Below are 20,605 nucleotides of genomic sequence, written 5' to 3'. Positions count from 1 at the left end.
TTTACCATTTTAAGGTCCTTACTGTGAGGGACCAAGCAGCCAAGGCGTAGAGGACACAGGAAAAAATGTTCGAAAAGGGTTTTCTTTATTTTAACCCTCAAAAAGACAACATTCAAAAACATAATTAGCGGGCCCATAAAAGAGGTCAACTAAATATAACTCTACAAAAAGTGATTTCTAGACACTTAAACAAACAAAGTGGACACAACTTAACCCAAAAACTGACCTAATTACAAAGACACATGAGGGTAGCTTTTATAGTGGTTTGGCCAAACCATTTACACACAGTAGGGGGAAAACAAAAACACACACTAATATTAACTAAGCACAGAATAACATAAGTAAACCTAAAACACCCCTGTTCCTGATAAGCACATGGTTGGTCCCGCTGAGCAGGCATTTTGTTCTCAGAATCCTCAGCCACGCCTTTTGCCAAGACAGGAAACAGCCACCGCCCAAAACCAGGTAACTCAAAGAAAGAGAAACATAATTAATATAACAGAAAACTTTTTCAGAAAAACCCCACAATGCTATTATGCGCGCACCTCATAATATCAGTGTTAGGTTTAAATAAAATGATTAATGAATTATATTAATGAAGAAAACTGCAAACCAAACTAATAAAGTGAACAAATGGACTTGATTTACCCATGTGTGGCTGATGCCATCACACTTCCCATGAATGGGGGCTTTCATCCCAAATCCAGCACCCTGAGTGACCCTAGTGTAAAAGGTCCAAGTCTGATCCTATGAGTATTACCCAGTAGACGTGCCCATGAGTACCCCGCTTATCTCTGAGGAACTATTGTCTCTGAGTAACCTTACAGGTCAAGGGAAATTTCTCAACCTCACCTTAACAGCAGAGTCTATATTCCTCATATATAGGCAATATAGTCCATGCTATTGGTAACTAACTGGGTTAAGATGTAAGCACTTTTTCCATTAGTACCTACTCAAATCGACTCGACGCAACTCGAGGCAATACAACTTGTTTTGCCTCGTTTTCTATTACAATTGAGTACCACCTAATGTGTGTGGTGTCCTTATAGCAACACGGCCAAACGTCCTGTGAGGTAATTTGTATGCAACACAAATACTACAAAATAGGTGGACGTCGAGGCGATGTTGTACCAGCTGCTTGGTCTGTGGCTTTTCGTCAGACTCCGGAACCATGGTGTTGTTTTTGTGAGAACATTTTCCACGTTGACGGGTTTCAAAAATTGCAGTTTTGGTTTTTGTGAAAAAGACGCTTTCATGACTCATTGAGTGACGCAACTTTCAATTCAGTTCAATTCAGTTTCATTTATACAGCTCCAAATCACACCAACTGTTGTCTCAAGGCACTATATATTTTAAGTTAGACCCTATAATAATACGTACAAAGAAAAACCCAACAATCATATGATTACCCCATGACCATAAGACTGACTAGCCAATTGATGACATGCATTCTGTTCATGTCATATTTTTGGATCGCTTGTCCTAGTGGCAGGCGGGTCACATGTTGGCCATAACACAAATGACTAGCATTAGCAATTTATAGCCAACAGCCTGTGCTGTTTATTTATTAATTTATTTAGAATAACATTTTCAACAAAATTTTGATTAGAGTGAAAATATAAGATTAGGTGGGCCCCATGTGATTTTCTGTTTTTAAGGGGGGTGCAGCACTCTTCTCTTTGGGAATGGCTGATACAGATGATACTGGTATAATCTTGGATAAATTTATCAAAGGTACTTTTTTAATTTAAAAAACAGCATATTTTAAAAGTACAGAATATAATGACGATAACTTCTTTGCAGGCTGTCCATTGGGTTTCTTTGGGAAGGACTGTTCTCAGACTTGTCGATGTAGGAATGGAGCCGACTGTGACCACATTTCTGGACAGTGCACATGTCGAACTGGTTTCATGGGGAAATACTGTGATCAAAGTAGGTTACAAGATATTGCTGCCTATTTTGTTTGCTTTTTTGTTTTATGTTTTTTTTTTTATCATATTAAGTTTCAGTCTTTCTTTTGTTTCCTTTTTGTTTTTGTTTTACTTTAAAATCTTGTCTTATTTGTCAAGTTTTTAAACAAAAGTTGGAAGCTGCACTTTCCTGTCCTTTGGTGCTACACAAGTGTGGTACCTTTAGTCAGTCACCTTTTTATAAATACTTCCTGCCTTATATCCCCCAGTATCCCAACTCACTTGGCAGGTTTTATTTTTTTTCTTTGTGCATTCTTGATTTACACTATGTTGCAAAAAGTATTTGCTTGTTTGCCTTTGCGTGCATATGAACTTGAGTGACATCTCATTCTCTCGTCCATAGGGTTTAATATGCTGTCAAACCACCTTTTACAGCTCTAATAGCTTCAACCTTTCTGGGAAGGCTTTCTACAAGGTTTACGGTTAATGCGAATTCTTCCACAAGTGCATTTATGAAATCAGACACTCACACTGGACAAGAAGGTCTAGCTCTGCTTTAATTCATCCCTTTCTGTTCTTTTGGGTTGAGGTTAGAACTCTGATGTGGAAGAGCTTCACTTACCTGCACAGAGCTTGGCCTGGCTCACAGTCTCTGCTCTAAATTATCCCTTTCTGTCAGTTTTAACGAGCTGAGGTCAGGACTCTATGCAGGTTAGTCAAGCTCTTTCACACGAAACTCGCTTACCCATGTCTTTATGGGCCTTACATGTGCACTGGTATGCAGTCATCTTGTAACAGGAAGGGGCAATCCCCATACTGCTCCCACAAAGTTGGGAGAATGAGATTGTCCATAATGTCTTGGAGTTTCTTTCACTGGAGCCAGTCCCAATTCCTAAAAAAACAACAACACACAATAATCCCCCCTCCACCAAATTTTTAACTTTACACTGCTCGGGCATTGAAACTTGATTAAGCTAATCTAAAGGCCAAATGAAGTTTGAAGGTCTTTAGCGACTGACTACAGAAAGCTGGTGAACTCCATGCCTAAGCAAGAAGACCCTGAGTTCAATTCCACCATCAGGCCAGGGTCTTTCTGTGTGGAGTTTGCATGTTCTCCTCGTGTTTGTATGGGTTCTCTCTGGGTACTTGGCTTTTTTCCACAGTCCAAAGACATGCAGTTTGTGGGGATAGGTTAATTGGAAATGTTAAATTGCCCTTTTGCCTTATTTTCTCTGCTTCTGAGAAGCTCAATGCTCACTCACAGTTCTACTTCTATACTCAAGTTGTTATATTTACTAGTTTGGTTGGAAGGTATACGTTCTGGTTGTTTAGCTTGTGGTAAAGTATATAAACTGAGTCTCACAATCACGCTTTAATAATGAAAAGTGTATCACTCAGTCCCAATAGTATATATCCTGTTTTTTGTGAGGAGTTTTTAATCCTGTCCTGTTTGACAGCTTTTGCAATCAGAATTATGATCTGAATGCAAACACATGTTGTGACAAACACATTTTGCTTTTCCAAGATAAGCTCTGTAAATTCTCTATAGGCTCCTCTTGTTCATTGTTCATGTCTTATTTCTTTATTTCTATTTGTGTTATTTCAGTTATTACAGGCAGGACAGGCAGGAGAGGAAAAACTTTGGGGGGGCGGGGCATAATGAAGAATAGAGTACAAAAACAAATGCACAATGTATTGACTCACAAATAAAATTGGTCTCACCTTCCTGTTTCTTTCACTGAAGGAACATTTTTAAATTGCAATCTATAGTCTCCTCCTCTGAAATGGAGAAAATTGTTCATGTATTTGTATCATCACGCTTAGAATATTTCAATGCCCTTTTTACTGGCTTAAACAAATTGCCTCTGCTATACCTCCAAGCAACACAAAATGCTGCAACTATACTCCTGACACGCTTTTGGAATTAAGCTCACATTACCCCTATTTTATATTCTTTGATTTTAGAATTCGTTTTAAGATTCTCACACTTCATACAACTTCTTGTTAAAGACACTGCTCCTCGCTATCCCACTCACAAGTTCAATGAATGAAGACTAGAGGAATTCCCTAGAGGAATTGGACTACCTGTGCAACCTTTTTGGGGTTCAGGAATAATCTCATGCTACCAACAGTGACGCTGACGATAGGCAAATCCAAAAAAGCCTTGATTTTAAAAGATAAAATCTTCTATTTTCTTTGCTTATACCTTTTTAGAATGTGGCTAAAGTCAAACCAATCCTAAATAGCGTAGCGCCACATCCAGATGAACAGAATTAACCTTTTTCTTTTCTTTTTCTGTTTTCCAGAGTGTCCTCCTGGTTTATATGGTTATGGTTGCCATCAGGTCTGTGACTGTCTAAATAACTCCACTTGTGATCACATGACTGGTTCGTGTTACTGCAATTCAGGTTGGAAGGGAGCTCGATGTGACCAAGGTGAGAATGTACCTCAGTGAAAATGGAATCAAACGTTGTTTAATGACACAAACTACAAACCTAATTCAAAAAAACAAAAAAGTTGTGATGCTGTGTAAAATGTAAATATAAACAGAATATAACCATTTGCAAATCAGTAATGACCTTATCTATCACTCAAAGACTTAGATGGAGTTTTACTTCTTCTGAAATCCTTAACCTTAGCCTTGTCTGTCCTGATAGGAATAGGCTTAAGAAAAACAAAATGAAGACTTTGGAGTGGCCTAGTCAAGGTCCTGACCTGAATCCAACTGAGATGCTTTGACATGACCTTAAAAAGATGGTTCAAGCTCGAAAACCCTCCAATGTGGCTTAATTACAACAATTCTGGAAAGATGAGTGAGTCAAAATTCCTCCACAGCACTATAACGATAAGGCTCATTGCCAATTATCACAAATGCCTGATTGCAGTTTTTGCTACTAAGGGTGGAAGGGTGGAAACCTAATAACTGCGCAGTTATTAGGTTTAGGAGGCAATCACTTTTTCACACAGGGCCATGTAGGTTTGGATTTTTTCCCCTGAATAATAAAAACCTTCATTTAGAAACTGCATTTTGCATTTTGTTGTATTATCTTTGTTTAATATTTACATTTTATCCCAAACATTTAAGTGTTCAAACATACAAAAAAATAGGAAATCAGGAAGAGGGCAAACACTTTTTCACTCATCAATAATTCAATAGTTTTTTTCAGCTAGATTTCAGTTTGTTCATGTAAATAGTGAGTCTTCTTCACACAAAAGTTAGTCACATAGTTCCACAGGGTTCTGTGCTGGGACCAATTCTATTTATATTACACATGTTTTGCTTAGGCAATATTATTAAAAAATACTGCACATACTTTCATTGCAAATTATTGCTTTCTGTTTTACTTTACTGTTTTACACAGCATCCCACCTTCTCTAGGATTGAGGTTATAGATTTCTAAAAGCAGAGTGTTTATTTTAATCAAATTTACTGATTTCTCTAATCACTCTCCATTAGAAAAACTGACTCATTTAAACCTAACAGACTCTAAAACGTCTTACTCTTATTCTACATTCCCTCCTCCTGTGTGCAGCTGGTGTGATTGTGGTGGGCAGCCTCAACACTTTGACTAGTGCAGCGATGCATGTAGACACTTACCAGATTGGAGCCATTGCGGGAATCATTATCCTTGTGCTGCTTGTGCTCTTCCTTCTGCTCCTCTTCATTATCTTCAGGAAAAAGCAGAAGGGCAAAGAGCCCACCATGCCATCTGTGACTTACACTCCTGCTGTGAGTGTTGCTGCTGATTACAATATAACAGGTACATTTACATATTTACTTGTTTTAAACTGCAACTAGGTCTCATTGTGCTGTACCAGCATTTTTTCTTCTAATATTTATACTGTTTTCCTTGTTTGTTTTATTGATTTTAAATGGTTAACCTCAATACAAATTTACAGATGTAAACCTTATATTGCTTAGCTTATATTGTTAAATACCAGAGGTGTTACTCTTCATCATCACACATGTTGGACATGGTGACTAGCAATAACATTTTAGCTGTTAAAGATATAAATGAGGTTTGTTTGTTTTGTTTTATTTTTTTTTATCACATAAGAGTTGAAGCACCTCTTTGTCTTTGGGTATTTTCTCTACTTAGCATAGCTAAATCTGAGCTACATCTCAGGGATATAAGATAACCCCGACATCAGAACTATATTCCATTGAGAGCCTTCCAGAGACAATTGCTTCTCCTTTCCTGGGCCCTGTACTATAATGCAGGATTTTGGCTTATCGGGGTATAATTTCACGGTTAACCTTGGGGTTTCTGTACTATGAAGATGGGTCACTTCTTCAAGTGATGATTTAGGTTGTAATTTATACTGTGAAACTAAACTGCTCCAGTGCAGGTTAGATTTGCAACACATATTAGGTTAGGTATAAAATCACTGCCTACTGACCAGTTAATTCCCCACAAAACAGCATCACCATTCCTGGAAGATCCTTAGACCTCTGCAGAGAGAGAAAGAGATCTAAAAATTTTAGTATCGTCCAAAGTCTTAATGTTTCCTTCATGCGTATCATGAAAGAAACATTCCTTCATGATGTATGTTGTATGAACAATGCAGCAATACAACAATTCATGTAATTTTCATGAGAACAACACAATTGTATTGTTCTATAAGCATTAATATATTATCCTAAACAGGACACCTACACTGTCCTTGCTAATCTCATATCAAATTTGTACATAAAATAGCTGTACTAAACTAAGGCTATATGAATGTTAAATTTTGTTTTATATTAACCTTTACTCAACATCACTGAGTCTGTTGCTGAGAGAATAAAAACAAAAAGTGTTAGGAGAATGTTATGTTTCACTTTAAATAGGATGTGTGCCAAGTTTTCATTTACAACATCAGCTTTATTTGATAGACACAGTGAAGAAAGGACAGGAAAGCAGGGGCAGAGAGAGAGACAAGGGGGAAGACGTGCAGCAAAGGGACAGACTTGAATCCAGGCCGGCCATTCTCAGCTGTATAGCATGTGGTCGCCCGCTCAACACACTGAGCTAAACCAGCACCCTCTTTCGCAGCATGTTTTAAGCACATTGGAGATTCTCTGCTGCGGGAATGCCTTTTATATGTACAGATTATTAAGCCGTAAGAATTACAAGAAGAAACAAATATAAATAATAACGAAGCCAAAAACCAAATAGAGAATATTTAACAATAAACAAGAAATCAAAGCCCAAGAGTTAAGAACCCTGGGCTAAAACCAAGGACTGTGACACAATTTACTTTGCTCCTCAATTAGACAGCTAACAGGTCTAAGTTAAGCAAGCTGTCTAAGTGAGCTACATGTTCACTGAGTACTTCAAAAGAGTCTTGCTTGATTTGCGGCACCATAAGTGTCTTTCTAATCCTTCCTTTCCGGAGTCCAAGTCATTCCTGCTGGGTTCAAGCCACTGACCCACTGGCCCAACAGTGTCCTGAAAACGTGTTTTTACTGACATCATCATCTCCAGTGACATTCTCCCTCCTCCCACGCACACAGGCAAAACTGTTTCAATTACCTCTGTTTTTGAGTCTGCTGTAACTATTACAGTTGATTAGAGTCAGTGTTCTTTTTTTCTTTTCTTCAAATTTTCTGTCTATAATGTGGGCTATAAGCACAAGCAACCTGTAATTATCATTATTGGTGATTTATTGTTGAGATCTCTTGTGCTATCACTTAAGCCTTGATTATACTTTATCCACAAGTATGAGGTGGATATCCATGGCCCTGTATTTGTCCCAGATAGTAGACTTTAAAATATAATCACAATCAAAATGTTTAATTAATACCAGAAGAAATTATGTAATAAGCAAGAGACAAACAAAGTAAGAAAAGTATGGAGGAAAAAAAAACAGGAGCAACTGAAACCGGCTGCATGCCAGCTTACGCATGCGCATTCACTTGTGTACAACAGGAATCTCTCCAGCTGTCTGTATCTGTGTCCACAGAGTATTATCAAGGCTTAACTGTCTCCATGGTGGCAAAGTGGCAGATATGATTGAAGTTCTGCCATTATTCACAGACTTCTCTCTACTCAGACACTAATTTTTCCAGTTGGTACCAATGACGTCATGGATGAACAATCCCTACACTCCATGACTAACTGGAGTTTTTGGCAGTAGCAGTCCAGAGCCTGAAAAAGGACCTGTGTTTTTCTGTCCCTAACCCTATACTTTAAAAAGCTCTGAACATTTCAATTATCCTTATGGTCTACATGAATTGCTAAAAAACTTATGCACAGGTCCCATGCTCTATTTTATTAGTAACTTTGACTGCTTTTTTTTATCCAAAGTAGACCTCTGTAAATCAGATGGTGTACACCCAAAAAAATGTATTTTCCATGTTACATTTAATTCTGACTAATGTAGACTTCAGTCCTGTCCTATTATCCTTTGCTGTTTGAAATATTGTGCAGTTTCTTTAAAGACGTAGATTCTAATATTCAATTCTGTTCAATTCTAGTCTTTTCTATTTAAATTTTGCCAAATCACCACATCAGGATTCACATGACCCAGCCTTAACTACAGTGTAAGCTTTATCAAAAAGAAAAGTTTTAACCCTGATCTTAAAAGTAGAAATGATGTTTGTCACTTCTGAAACCTCGATTGAAGCAGGACAAGAGAGCCGGTGTTCCTGGTTAACTAGGAAGGAGAGAAAGGGATGGTGGCCAGTATCTTGTCTTGTTTAGATGTCTTACGAGCATTGGTCCTTCATTGCTGTTGAACGTTAAAGAGTTGCTAAAAACAAATATTTAAATCTTTATTATGCACACTACAGATTTCTGACCCTTTTCAGTCTGGTTTTCAAAAGCGCACTCCTCTGAAACTACTCTTTTAAAGGTCTATAATGGTGTTTTAATGGCATCTGATGCAGGAAATTGCTTTTTACTCATATTAGAATAGAATAGAATAGAATAGAATAGAATAGAATAGAATAGAATAGAATAGCCTTTATTGTCATTGTACAGGGTACAACGAAATTGGAGTGCCACTCCCTTGGTGCAAAAATACAATAATAAATATAAATGTAGAATATAAAAGGTACATTAAAACAAACAATAGTAAGTACAATATATACAGGATAGCACAATATATACAGGATAGCAGCATTAATATAATGACAGTAAGAATAGCAGCATAATAATAATTGACGGTGACAGTATGGTGTAGCTAAGCAGTTTCAATTGTTTTTATGCTTATTTACTATGGTGATAGCTCTGGGAAAGAAGCTATCCCTGAATCTGTTTGTCCTGGTTTTATGTGACCTGTATCGTCGGCCTGACGGTAATAGTTCAAACACTTGATTGCTGGGGTGAGAATGGTCCTGATGATATTGCCAGCTCTGCTGAGGTACCGAGAGTTTGCAATGACCTCCAGGCTGGGCAGAGAGCAGTCAGTGATCTTCTGGGCTGTGTTGATGACCCTCTGCAGTGCTTTCCTGTCTGCAACTGAGCACCCTGCATACCATGTTGTTATGCTGTACGTTAGGATGCTCTCTATGGTGGCTCTGTAGAATGTCACCAGCAGCCTCTCCTCCAGGTTGTTCCTCCTGAGCACTCTCAGAAAGTGGAGACGCTGCTGGGCCTTTTTTACCACCGCAGTGGTATTTGCAGTCCAGGAGAGATCATCAGAGATCTGCACGCCCAGAAACCTCATGGAGTGTACCCTCTCCACACAGCTCCCGTGAATGTACAGTGGGGCCGGGTCTGCTCTGCCCTTCCTGAAGTCGAAGATAAGTTCTTTAGTTTTCGTGGTGTTCAGTTGGAGGTTATTAACTGAACACCACTCAGTCAGTCTGTTGACCTCATCTCTGTAGTCCGACTCATCCCCCCTTGAGATGAGTCCAACCACGGTGGTGTCATCCGCAAACTTTAAGATGGTGTTTGAGAGATGGGTAGGGGAGCAGTCGGATGTGTAGAGTGTAAACAGGAGGGGACTCAGAACACATCCTTGTGGAGACCCGGTGCTGAGTGTGATGGTGCTGGACAGGTGGGGGCCGAGTCTGACAGACTGTGGTCTATTTGTCAGGAAGTCCTTAATCCAGAGGCAGATGGGGGTGGAGAGTCCCAGGTGAGACAGTTTCTGGACCAGGATCTCCGGGATGATGTGATTGAATGCTGAGCTGAAGTCCAGGAAGAGCATTCTCACATAGCTTCCTCGGTGCTCCAGGTGACTCAGCGCAGTGTGGAGCGCTATGGTGATAGCGTCCTCGGTGGATCGATTTGTCCTGTAGGCAAATTGGTGGGGGTCCAAAGTGGGAGGCAGACTGGCCCTGATATGCTGACAGACCAGTCTCTCAAAGCACTTCATCACTACAGGTGTAAGTGCAACAGGCCTGTAATCATTTGGGCTGTCCACAGCTGTCTTCTTGGCGATGGGGATGATGGTGGAGGTTTTGAGGCAGGGCGGGACGGTGTTTAATGACAAAGAAAGGTTGAAGATTTTAGTGAAGACTCCGGTCAGTTCGTCAGCACATGCTCTGAGAACCTTTCCATGTATTCCATCAGGACCTGCCGCCTTCCTGGGATTGGCAGGAAGTGGTGTGACAGCTGAGGGTCTGGTCATCTCAAAGCGGGCGAAGAAACGATTTAGATCCTCAGCCAGCGAGGCATCAATCCTAGATGTCGCCTGGTTATTGCTTCTGTAGTTGGTAATGTGATTAATCCCCTGCCACATTTTTCTGGGGTCGTTGTCAGCAAAGTGATCTTCAATCCTCCTCCTATAGGCAGCCTTAGCTTTCCTGATGCCTCTACTCAGGTCTGCCCTGGCCGCCCTGTACACAGCCCTGTCCCCTGACTTGAAGGCAGTGTTGCGGCTTTTTACCGCAACCATATACCTTTACCATATTACCTGACCTCAGTGATTCCTTTGAGTCTGTTGACCATAGTATTTTACTTAATAGGCTCAAAATTTTGGCTGGTATCTCTGGCTCAGCACTAGATTGTTTTTCTTCCTATTTATCCGGAATTACATTTTCTGTACAGGTGAGCAGATTCTCTTCTTACGTTGAAGAGAATCAGTCTCAGGAATGAGTTCCAATCCTGGTTACATTGTTACCATTTATTCAATTTTCTGGCATTTACTACAATTTTTATGCTGATAACATTCAACTGTATGGTGCCACCGGCTGGATGGGCTGTCCACTGAAGTTGATTGTTTATTAGTGACTGGCTGTCCAATAACTGCCTTGTTTTAAACTCTGACAAGACTTGGGGTAACTGTTGTTGTGATTTGGCACTATGGAAATAAAATAAAAGCCAAACTGAATTAAACTGAAATGAATAGACCAAGACTATGATTACAGCTCCTCCTGAATCAGTCAAAAATTGTTTCTTTCTGGTAATCTCTAAAGACCAATGTTCATAATCTTGGTTTAGTATTTCATTCCTCCTTGAACTTTGACTGGAAAGATTCTTTTTGATATTCATCAAAAGTCAAAACTATTCACACACCAGAATTAAAAGAAGCCATTCACAGGTCTTGGTCCTGAAGTTTTCTTTCTACTCACAGCACTACAATCCACATTCATCCATTTACTCTATACACTTTAAATACTTTATTATTTTTATAAATGTTTTCTAAACTGTGTCCATTTAGTTTAATATCATGCACATACACAGATCAAGAATATTTCAAGTGAAGTCGATGCACCTGAACATAATCCAGTTTTTCATTGCTAAAGCTCTTCAATACTTTTTAGATGAACCTCCTAGGACTTGGCGTCCACATATGTGGACATCACATTTTGGGTTGTATAGATCAAAATAATAAATTATGCTCTACAGGGGCCTGATGTCCGCTTATGAGGACATTATACTGCCACTGTTCTATCGAAATTTAAAACAAATGTTGTCATATGTGGATCTCAGTTTTCTCAGAGGCAAAAAAAAAATAATCAGGTAATTGTTTGTTTTTACATTCATCAGGTCCCAATCAGCCCAAATAGCAAAGAGAAATTAAAAATGCATCCTATGAAAGAGTTCGGGTCTTGGGAGGTTAAATTTACTGTAGTTATGAAAAAAAATATTTGTCTTCTTGATTCTTGAGGAAATGAAGCGTTCACATTTTTTAATGTGAGAAGTATTCTATGAATAAGTGTGAATGCATGGTAAATGCAAATAAATGACAGACGATGGGACAGATGTCTCCTACATTTGAGTGAAGCTTAACCAAAGACATGACTATTTTATAGATTGCCCCAGACAGCAATGACATGAAGAAAATATATATATACATGACATACTTTGTATCTAACAGTTCCTGTAACTTTTCAGGTGGTCATCCAGCAACATGTGAGCCCCATCTAAGCAATTATTTCTCCAACCCTAGTTACCATACTCTGACCCAGTGCATCAGCCCCCAGCGTGGTCCAAATGGAAAGGTATAGATTTAAATCCTGTAAGACAGAGGGACAAGGAGATTGCAGAGTACAATTTCTGTTGACTGTCTGTAAAAGAACATACTAACAACTATTTTTGTGCCATTTTTAGGTCAAGAACAACCAGGTTTTTGTAAACGTTAAAAATATGGATCAGAGAAAATGTGCTCTTCTTGTTGATCATACTGGCACACTACATGCAGAGTGGAAACATGGGGACTGCTTAAATCAACTGGGTGAGTTGTGGACTTCAAATATTATAATCAGCTGCCGTGTGTGTGTGTGTGTGTGTGTGTGTGTGTGTGTGTGTGTGTGTGTGTGTGTGTGTGTGTGTGTGTGTGTGTGTGTGTGTGTGTGTGTGTGTGTGTGTGTGTGTGTGTGTGTGTGTGTGTGTGTGTGTGTGTGTGTGTGTGTGTGTGTGTGTGTGTGTGTGTGCTCATTATCAAAACAACACAAAATTAACGTTGTATGATTTCCTACTCCACATTACTATATTGTGACAGACATGCACAAACTAGGGAAGGCTAAATTATTACATTCACTTTGAATGAGGCTGCTGTACTGCTGTAGCTACAGCGAGTAGATTCTTGCTTGTATAGTTCTGGGTGATCACTTACATATTATGTGTGTACTAAGCAGGTATAAGGTATGGAAACATGTTAATTTCTTTCAGGCTTTTCTATGAATTCAGTGATGATAGAATTACAGTATAATTTGTAATAAATTTTACCAGTTTAGGATGACTGTGGAACAATATTGTGGTCTACCACATGTGTAATATGATATTTCTGTAAGTTAAGGTGTTAATTGGTGCACCATCAGTGACTAACATGCAATATCTGGTTAATGCCACCAGGTGGGGCTATATTAACAGAGAAGTCTGAACTAATGTGAATCTTTCATGTCAATTTTATTAGTTTGTTTATTTGAGTTGGACAGTTGATCAATAAGACTGTATTAGCATAGTGTTTGTATTGACATTAAAATTTGTAAAAAATAAAATAAAATAAAAATAAAAATACTTTTGCTCTACTTCAGCCCCAGTTCTTAATATTATAAAAGATTTTTGCCCTATCTATTTAATAAAATCTCTCACATTATTTTTACTTTTACTGTTCAGTTATTGACCTACTAATTTACACTTTTTGGTTTCAGGAGCCTGTGGAGGTGATAGAAGTTACATGGAGAAATCTTTAAGAGGCAAGTCCTACACATAACTATGAACTGTCATTTTTAATGTTGATATTCAGTTCTCACTGGATCCTTTGTCCATGCTGTGCAGATCTGATGAAGGGCACACCCTATCATGCCAGCTCCTGTTCGCTCAGCAGCTCTGAAAACCCATATGCCACAATAAAGGATCCTCCCATGCTGATAACCAAAAACACAGAATGTGGCTATGTGGAAATGAAATCACCAGCTAGGCGGGATTCACCATATGCTGAGATTAGCAACAGAAGCCCAACCAATAACCAGAATGTCTATGAAATTGGTGAGGACTGTACTCTGTTTGTTATCACTGTCTACTTTCCTTCCGCTACATTAACTGGATAACTGCTATGTAGAACTAGGGATGGAGAATATGACGTAATATTCAGAGTATAGTATTTATATTACACTATCTTTCTACTGCACTATGTTAGCATTTTAACACTTGAAGTGAATTGTAGATGTAGATTGTAGATTCATCAGTTATTTAACTTCATACAATGTGCAATAAGAAAACCTGGTAAATTGATTTATATAATGCTAATGAACATTTTAAAAACCCATTCAGAGTGAAAATAGCAGAACTATGCCCTTGCAGCTAGAACAAAATTGGTGGTTGTGCAGTAATTGCATTGGATTGTTTCACATTTGGTGACTGACTGCAGCCAACTAGTCACCTGTAGTTTGAACACACAATACCCTCAATCTTCGACTCCACAGTATTGACATTACATTTTCAGCAATGCCGTAATATAATGCATTACTATACTTAATTCAGTAATCACTTTACAGCATAATTGGAAATGTAAAGGTTATTCAGTTATCTGTGCACCAGGCAGATAAAGAAAAATTAAAAAAAAAATTTTAAAAATGGTTTGGGGTTTTTTTGGGGTTTTTGGTTTGTTTTATTGTTTTTTGCTACAATCAGCTGATTTTTGCTAATAACAAAAAAGTGATTGCTAATACAAAGCTAGCCAAGAACCCAGAGTGATGATAAAGTCGAGGGCAGAACCCAGCCCAGCTGCCAGACCCTGAACTTTGACAGGCGGTGATGAGCAATCAGATTTGTAGCCTCCATTTCTACCTGTTCATGTTTCTACAGTAGAATAAGCATGGCAAACTTGGCACATGGCAATCGTGGCAAACAGCAAAGTCACTTATATGATGGCAACCAGCTGTGAGTGGCCACAAAGCTGGCCACACTCTCTGAAGCAACAATTTGAAAGATTGCAAATTGGTCATAGTACTTCTTTTGTCCCAGTTTCCAACCACTATTTTCCTTAGTGTGGCTGTACCATTAAGCACATTCTAACTATCATGTATGAACTTATCAGGGGTAAGGAAACTTTAGCATGCAAACATAAAAACCATCTTTCATGTGCTGTGAGTGTCTCGTGGCAATTTTGACGTCACATCATGTGTTACATGGGCAGGTCATGAACCTCTTGATTTTTGTAACATGGCGCTAGTCTCACCATACAACGCATACACTATAACCACTGCTTTGATTTGTATTAAGTTTTTCACAATACAATACTGTGTCAGAAGCCTGTGGAGTTAAGAAATACATGAATATTGTCCCAAAAAATAGAAGAACTGAATTGACAACTTGCCACAATTCCTCTCTGATTTAGATTTTCTCACTGTTTCTGCATTTTTATCAGAAATTTTATTTCTATTTATATAAATGTTCATTCAAATACAAATAGAGGTGCATAATTAAAAGTAAGCATCTTAAAATAGAGTTCTGGTTCTTTATATTAACAGTTTTGTACCTTATACTATGCCAACTAATATCTCTTTGATTACAGATTCAACGGTAAGCACCATCCAGTCCACAAGAGATAGCAGTGGCCATGTGAAGTTCGGGCAGGATCCATATGATTTACCAAGAAACAGCCACATCCCCTGCCATTACGATATCCTGCCATCCAGAGAGAGTCCTTCCTCAGAGCTCAAGAAGCTGGACAGTGAATAATCCCACAGAAACTCTGAACCAAAATTAGGCCTTACCACAAGGCTGTAGCTTCAGCACTGTGTCTTCTACAAACTGGCACACTTTGTACTCATAAAATGCTAGTCCTTATGTGTTATTTTACAATATTACTATAACTATGCATTATGACTACAAGTTGGATATATACAATTGTGGTCAAAAGTTTCACTCGTCATTGTAATTATGGTCTTTTAATTATTTCTTTGAGCTATCCTTTTTCAAGGGTAAAATTGTCATACAGCATAAATCTTTAATGACTTTAAAAACAAGATGTTGGTGCACAAGTTTGTATTTATTTGGAATTTTCTCAGATTCACACAAGGTCAAAATTATACATACAGGATCAAATATATAAACCTCCTTACCAAGTAACACCTTGACCATTTAAATTGGTTGGTTTCCTGGTACAGAACTGGCTTTTATGTTTAGTCCACTGTTTTCAATAGGGTTGAGTTTGGGGCTTTGAAAAGATCATTCCAGAAGCTTTGATGGAGTTCTGAAGCGGTTTTGTTTGGGATCATTGTCTTGCTGACATACCCAGTGGAATGTTGTGAGGGCGATAGCTGAAGCAAAAACTCACGAGTGGGAGCAGTTTGGTCAGGCCACAGAAACAGACTTTCCATCAGCATTTTTGGGAAACCGCCAGTTGGGGAAAGTTTTACTTTACTCATATTAGTATAGTGTGGGTGGGTTGACTTCAACAGGTTATGTGACATAGTCGGGTGGTAAGATACCTTCCTTGGTGGCCAGACCGCCAGGATGGATGAGGTTTGCAGTGAGTTCTTAAAGGCCCTGGGTATGGTAGGGTTGTCCTGGTTGACTTGCCTCTGCAATGTTGCATCGAGATCTGGGGTGGACTGACAGACCCATGGTGGCCCCCACGTTTAAGAAGGGAGACTGGAGAATGTGCTCCAACTACAGGGGTTCAGGCCCACTAGGAAGATCTATGGCAGGGTACTGGAGAGGAGTGTCTATAAACTAAATCTTGGATGCAGGAGGAAAAGTGAGGTTTTTGTCCTGGTCATGGAATGCTGAACCAGGAGTTTGCCTAACCATTTTACGTGTGTTTTGAGGACTTGGGGAAAGCATTTCACAGTATCCCTCAGAATGTTCTGTGGCGGGTGCTTTGGGAGTATGGGGTATACAAGGGGAGGGGAGAAGCTGGTCTGGGAACGCCTCAGTGTTCCCCTGGATAAGCTGAAGGAGTTGACTGAGAAGACGGAGGCATCCTTGCTAGGGCTGCTACCTCCACAACCCTAGATAGCACTAGATAAGGGGTGATGTGGATAGTGACACTAATATTCCAACTGTTTCCAGTTTATGGCAGGTTTGTGTTTGGTGGCTCCTGAGTTTTTCATGAACATTCTAACCAATTTCATTTCCTCTGAAGATGACAGCTTGGGTCTTTGGTGGTTACACATCGAAATGATTTGAATTTACCTATTGTTGTTTGAAGCAATAATCTTGAAACCTGCAGTTATTCAAAAATGACTCCAAAGATCTTTCCAACTTGTTTCTCCTCCTTAGATATTGAATACGTTTATTGGTTTTCCCCATTTGTCTCAGTATTTTGTAGCCCAATGAGTACAAATTCTTTTTGCGCTATCAAAGAGAAATTACCTGTTGTAGGTCAATTATGATGACCAACAAGAATTTAATTGGCCTTTGACTTGCCAATTTAAAAAAGCATTGTAGAACCTTCAGCACCACTTTTGTAGTTTGTATGGTACCTGCATGCGTGTATGCATGCCAGACAATGTGAAGGCACGCTCCTAATGAGACAGCAGATGGTGTTCTGAGGAACCTCCTCCTGCAACTTGGTAACAGGGAATAGACTGAAACATATTGTCCAAAAGGTTTTATATTGGACGTACGTCAAGCAAGCATGGGGGCTTGTCACTGGTATCAATTCTTCCATCCTCCAGGAACTGCCTGCATACTCGCACCAAAATGAGGCTGGGGATTGTTGTTAGAAAAGGGGGCACACAGGGGTCCTACATTGCAACAGTGCAGGGTTGGACAATGGATCCCAAGATTTCACCTTAATACCTAATGGCAGTTATGGTGCTGTTGCCTAGCCTGCAGAGGTCTGCGCATCCCTCCAGGGATATGACTCCTTAATACAATCACTGACACACACCCCAGTGTTACAGGTAGCAGCATAATGTTCACATCTACTCAGGGTGAACCTGCTCTCATCTGTTGGAGTTGGTCTACCTGTATAAACTCTGTAGGATTCAAATATCACCTCATGCGACCAATAATGACACGAACCACAGCCAAATGCAAAGCTAGGGAAAAAACAGTCAAAAGTTAAAAAAAAGATCTGTGGCCTCCACCTGTAAAACCATTCCTGTTTTGAGGTTTCAATGTTGTCTTTCTAGTGCACCTGAAACCGATTAACAACTCCCTCTGCTACTTCAGTGACCGGATCAATATGCGATATACGATATACAATATGTGATTTACAATATAAGTGGAAATGATGTGTTGCTATACTCTCAAGTGTTCCTTTATTTTTTTTTCCGCAGTGCATTTCAGCCTATATGTATAATTTAATCCTGTGTGGATTAGAGAAATCCAAAATAAATTCTTTCAGGGTTTTTCTATTCATTAAAGATGTATGCTGTGTAATCATTTCACCCTGGAAGATTCATTTAAAGAAATTAAAAGCACAAAATTACCATGACATTCATGGCAATGATAAGTGCATGTAAATTTCTGGCCTCAACTGTGGGCTTGGAGGTTGGTTTTCTGGCTTTTATGCAGCTGTTGCTGTAACAGCCAGTGACCTGCCATCATTTTAATTAACATAGGCCTTCCCATAACTTTCAAAATCCGATGTTCACAATCCCAAACAATTCCAGGGTACGCTTTGTTTTAAGCTTACTGAAGTGGCTGAGGTGTAGGAGGTAGAGCAGGTCACCTGCTGACCAGACGGTTAGTGATTCGATCCTTGGCTCCTCCAGTCCGTCGGAGTATGAATGTGTTTGAATGTGATTAGGAAGCAGTATAAGTATAGAAGGAGGTGTTTGTGGCATGTTGTATTGAGTGCTTTGAGTTCTCCAGGATAGTAGAAAAGCACTCTATAAGAATTGTCAAGAGATTTATTCTAAAGACACTTCTTCAGCTAAGAGTCTAAGGGTAGAAACACACAGACGCTGCAGCATTTACTTGTATACAAGGGCGGTCACAGAACGCTCACACCAGAGTGGGGGCCCTGTGATGCGCGCCCTGTTACTGCTCAGGTCTTTATTTATATACAAAGCAATACAACAGTGAATATGTCTATTCATAGGCAGAGGAATGTTAGTGCGTAGGGAGTGAAGATAAGAGTGGTTCAGGTGTATGTGTGTGTGTTGTGAGATTCAGAAGGACGCGGCCCTTCTTCTTGTTAGAGAGCGCAGATAAAAGTGTCCAGCTCTCCTCTTCCTGCTTGTTCAGCTATTATCGCTGTGAGAAAGAATTTATAAAACAGTCTTGTAGTGGACAACAGTCTAAGTCATCAAAAGGTCAACATACAGTATTCTATCATATGCAAACTTATATCATTAAAAGCTTATACTGACTACTAAGTACAATTTTCCATTGACAAGAATCAATCCATTTACTATTACACATTGCATATAACATGCAATACCCATCAATTCGTTTATTTTATTGCAACAGAATTGTATATGGGTTGTTTGATTGAGTTTAAGCAATTTTCTGAAAGATTACATGATTGGTTTTAAGATGGAACGTTGAAGATTATGGCAGCTGAAAATGTATTTGATGTTTTTATATAGTAATCACTAGGTATGGGAATGGAAAACTGGTTCTTGTAGAGAACCTGTTCCAGTAGTCCAATTCCTTAGAATTGTTAGTCTGCCTGTCCACCGATCTCACTTACCGGTTCCAGTTGCACTTGCACTACAATCAGCTGATTTCAGTTTGTGTGTCAGACAAGGAAAATAGCAGCACAGTCTACAGCATGGATGTGGACATTTATTTTTATTGCACAAAAGGACGAGAGTGTGATGGTAACCTTAAAACTATATGCAAGACAAAAACAACCACAGTATGATGCTAACACAACTTCGGCCTGCACAAAAAGATCTGCATGGACAGCATGCTAATGCTAAGCTGGCCAAGAACCAAGAGTGAATGCCGACCCCGGCCCAACACCAAGACCCTGAACATCAACAGCTAACACACAAATGAGCAGTCAGGTTGCAGTCTCCATTTCTACCTGTTCATGTTTGAATCACTGTGGTGATTACTTTAAAGTCTCTTTATGCTGGTTTTCATCTTTGCTTTGTATTCATACCTAAATACTAAGAGAAAGATCATATGTGCGTCCTCATTAGAACATGTATTTGTGTTGCTGTGTTGAGTTGTAGTCTCAGGTTTATCTTGTTAAATCGTAATTATGAGAGAGTGTGTTTCAGCTATTTTAAAGAGAAAGTAATGTAATGAGTGGTACAATTAATTACTTTTTCCTGGGAGTAATTAAGTAATGTACAGCATTACTTTTAAAAGTATGAGAAGTGTTCTGTGTAATATGTGTAATAATTACTTTTTCCGAGTAACGACCCTAATACTGAGCTGGGAAAGGCTCCAGAACCCCCTGTGTGACCCTGACAAGAATAAGCGGAAGAGAATGGATGAATGGATGGATGGATGGATGGATGGATGGATGGATGGATGGATGGATGGATGGATGGATGGATGGATGGATGGATGGATGCGATCCCAATACTAATCACAAAAATCTCCAACATGCACAAACATTTGCAGCATGCACACACTGTGTGGTAAATAATGCATGAGATGTGATATATTTTTATATGTTAGCAATGGTGGTGACTCTCAAAGCAGAGCCAATGAAAACATATTGATACGTTTTGAACTTATTGAACTGATAAGGAATTGAATCGATAAGTGTTATCGATAATGAGACAGGGATCACTAAATTCTCAGCATTCCTATCCCTAGTAATTATAGCAAATGCAGTCTTGGTACACAAGTAAACCAAAGTGCCATTTTAAAAAAAAATTGTTTTTTTGTTTGCTTTTTTGTTTGTTATTTTTTTGTACATAACACATGAAGTTTTGAGATTCTCATTCTAACAAT

General features: G+C 39.1%; 1 protein-coding gene across 1 annotated transcript in view; it reads left to right on the top strand.

Annotated features, from left to right (window-relative positions):
• Positions 1-18,222, top strand: part of megf10 (multiple EGF-like-domains 10) — a 67,063-nt gene extending 48,841 nt beyond the window's left edge. The window contains exons 19-26 of the mRNA XM_039615306.1: positions 1,804-1,932; positions 4,217-4,345; positions 5,444-5,671; positions 12,182-12,288; positions 12,398-12,521; positions 13,441-13,485; positions 13,568-13,777; positions 15,306-18,222. Coding sequence (XP_039471240.1) covers positions 1,804-1,932; positions 4,217-4,345; positions 5,444-5,671; positions 12,182-12,288; positions 12,398-12,521; positions 13,441-13,485; positions 13,568-13,777; positions 15,306-15,472 — 1,139 coding nt within the window. The 3' untranslated portion in view covers positions 15,473-18,222. The remainder of the gene's footprint in view (positions 1-1,803; positions 1,933-4,216; positions 4,346-5,443; positions 5,672-12,181; positions 12,289-12,397; positions 12,522-13,440; positions 13,486-13,567; positions 13,778-15,305) is intronic.
• Positions 18,223-20,605: the final 2,383 nt, after the last annotated feature.

The sequence above is a fragment of the Oreochromis aureus genome, linkage group 7 (assembly GCF_013358895.1).
Source record: "Oreochromis aureus strain Israel breed Guangdong linkage group 7, ZZ_aureus, whole genome shotgun sequence".
NCBI classification, from domain to species: Eukaryota; Metazoa; Chordata; class Actinopteri; order Cichliformes; family Cichlidae; genus Oreochromis; species Oreochromis aureus.
This window is presented reverse-complemented; position numbering and strand designations above follow the sequence as displayed.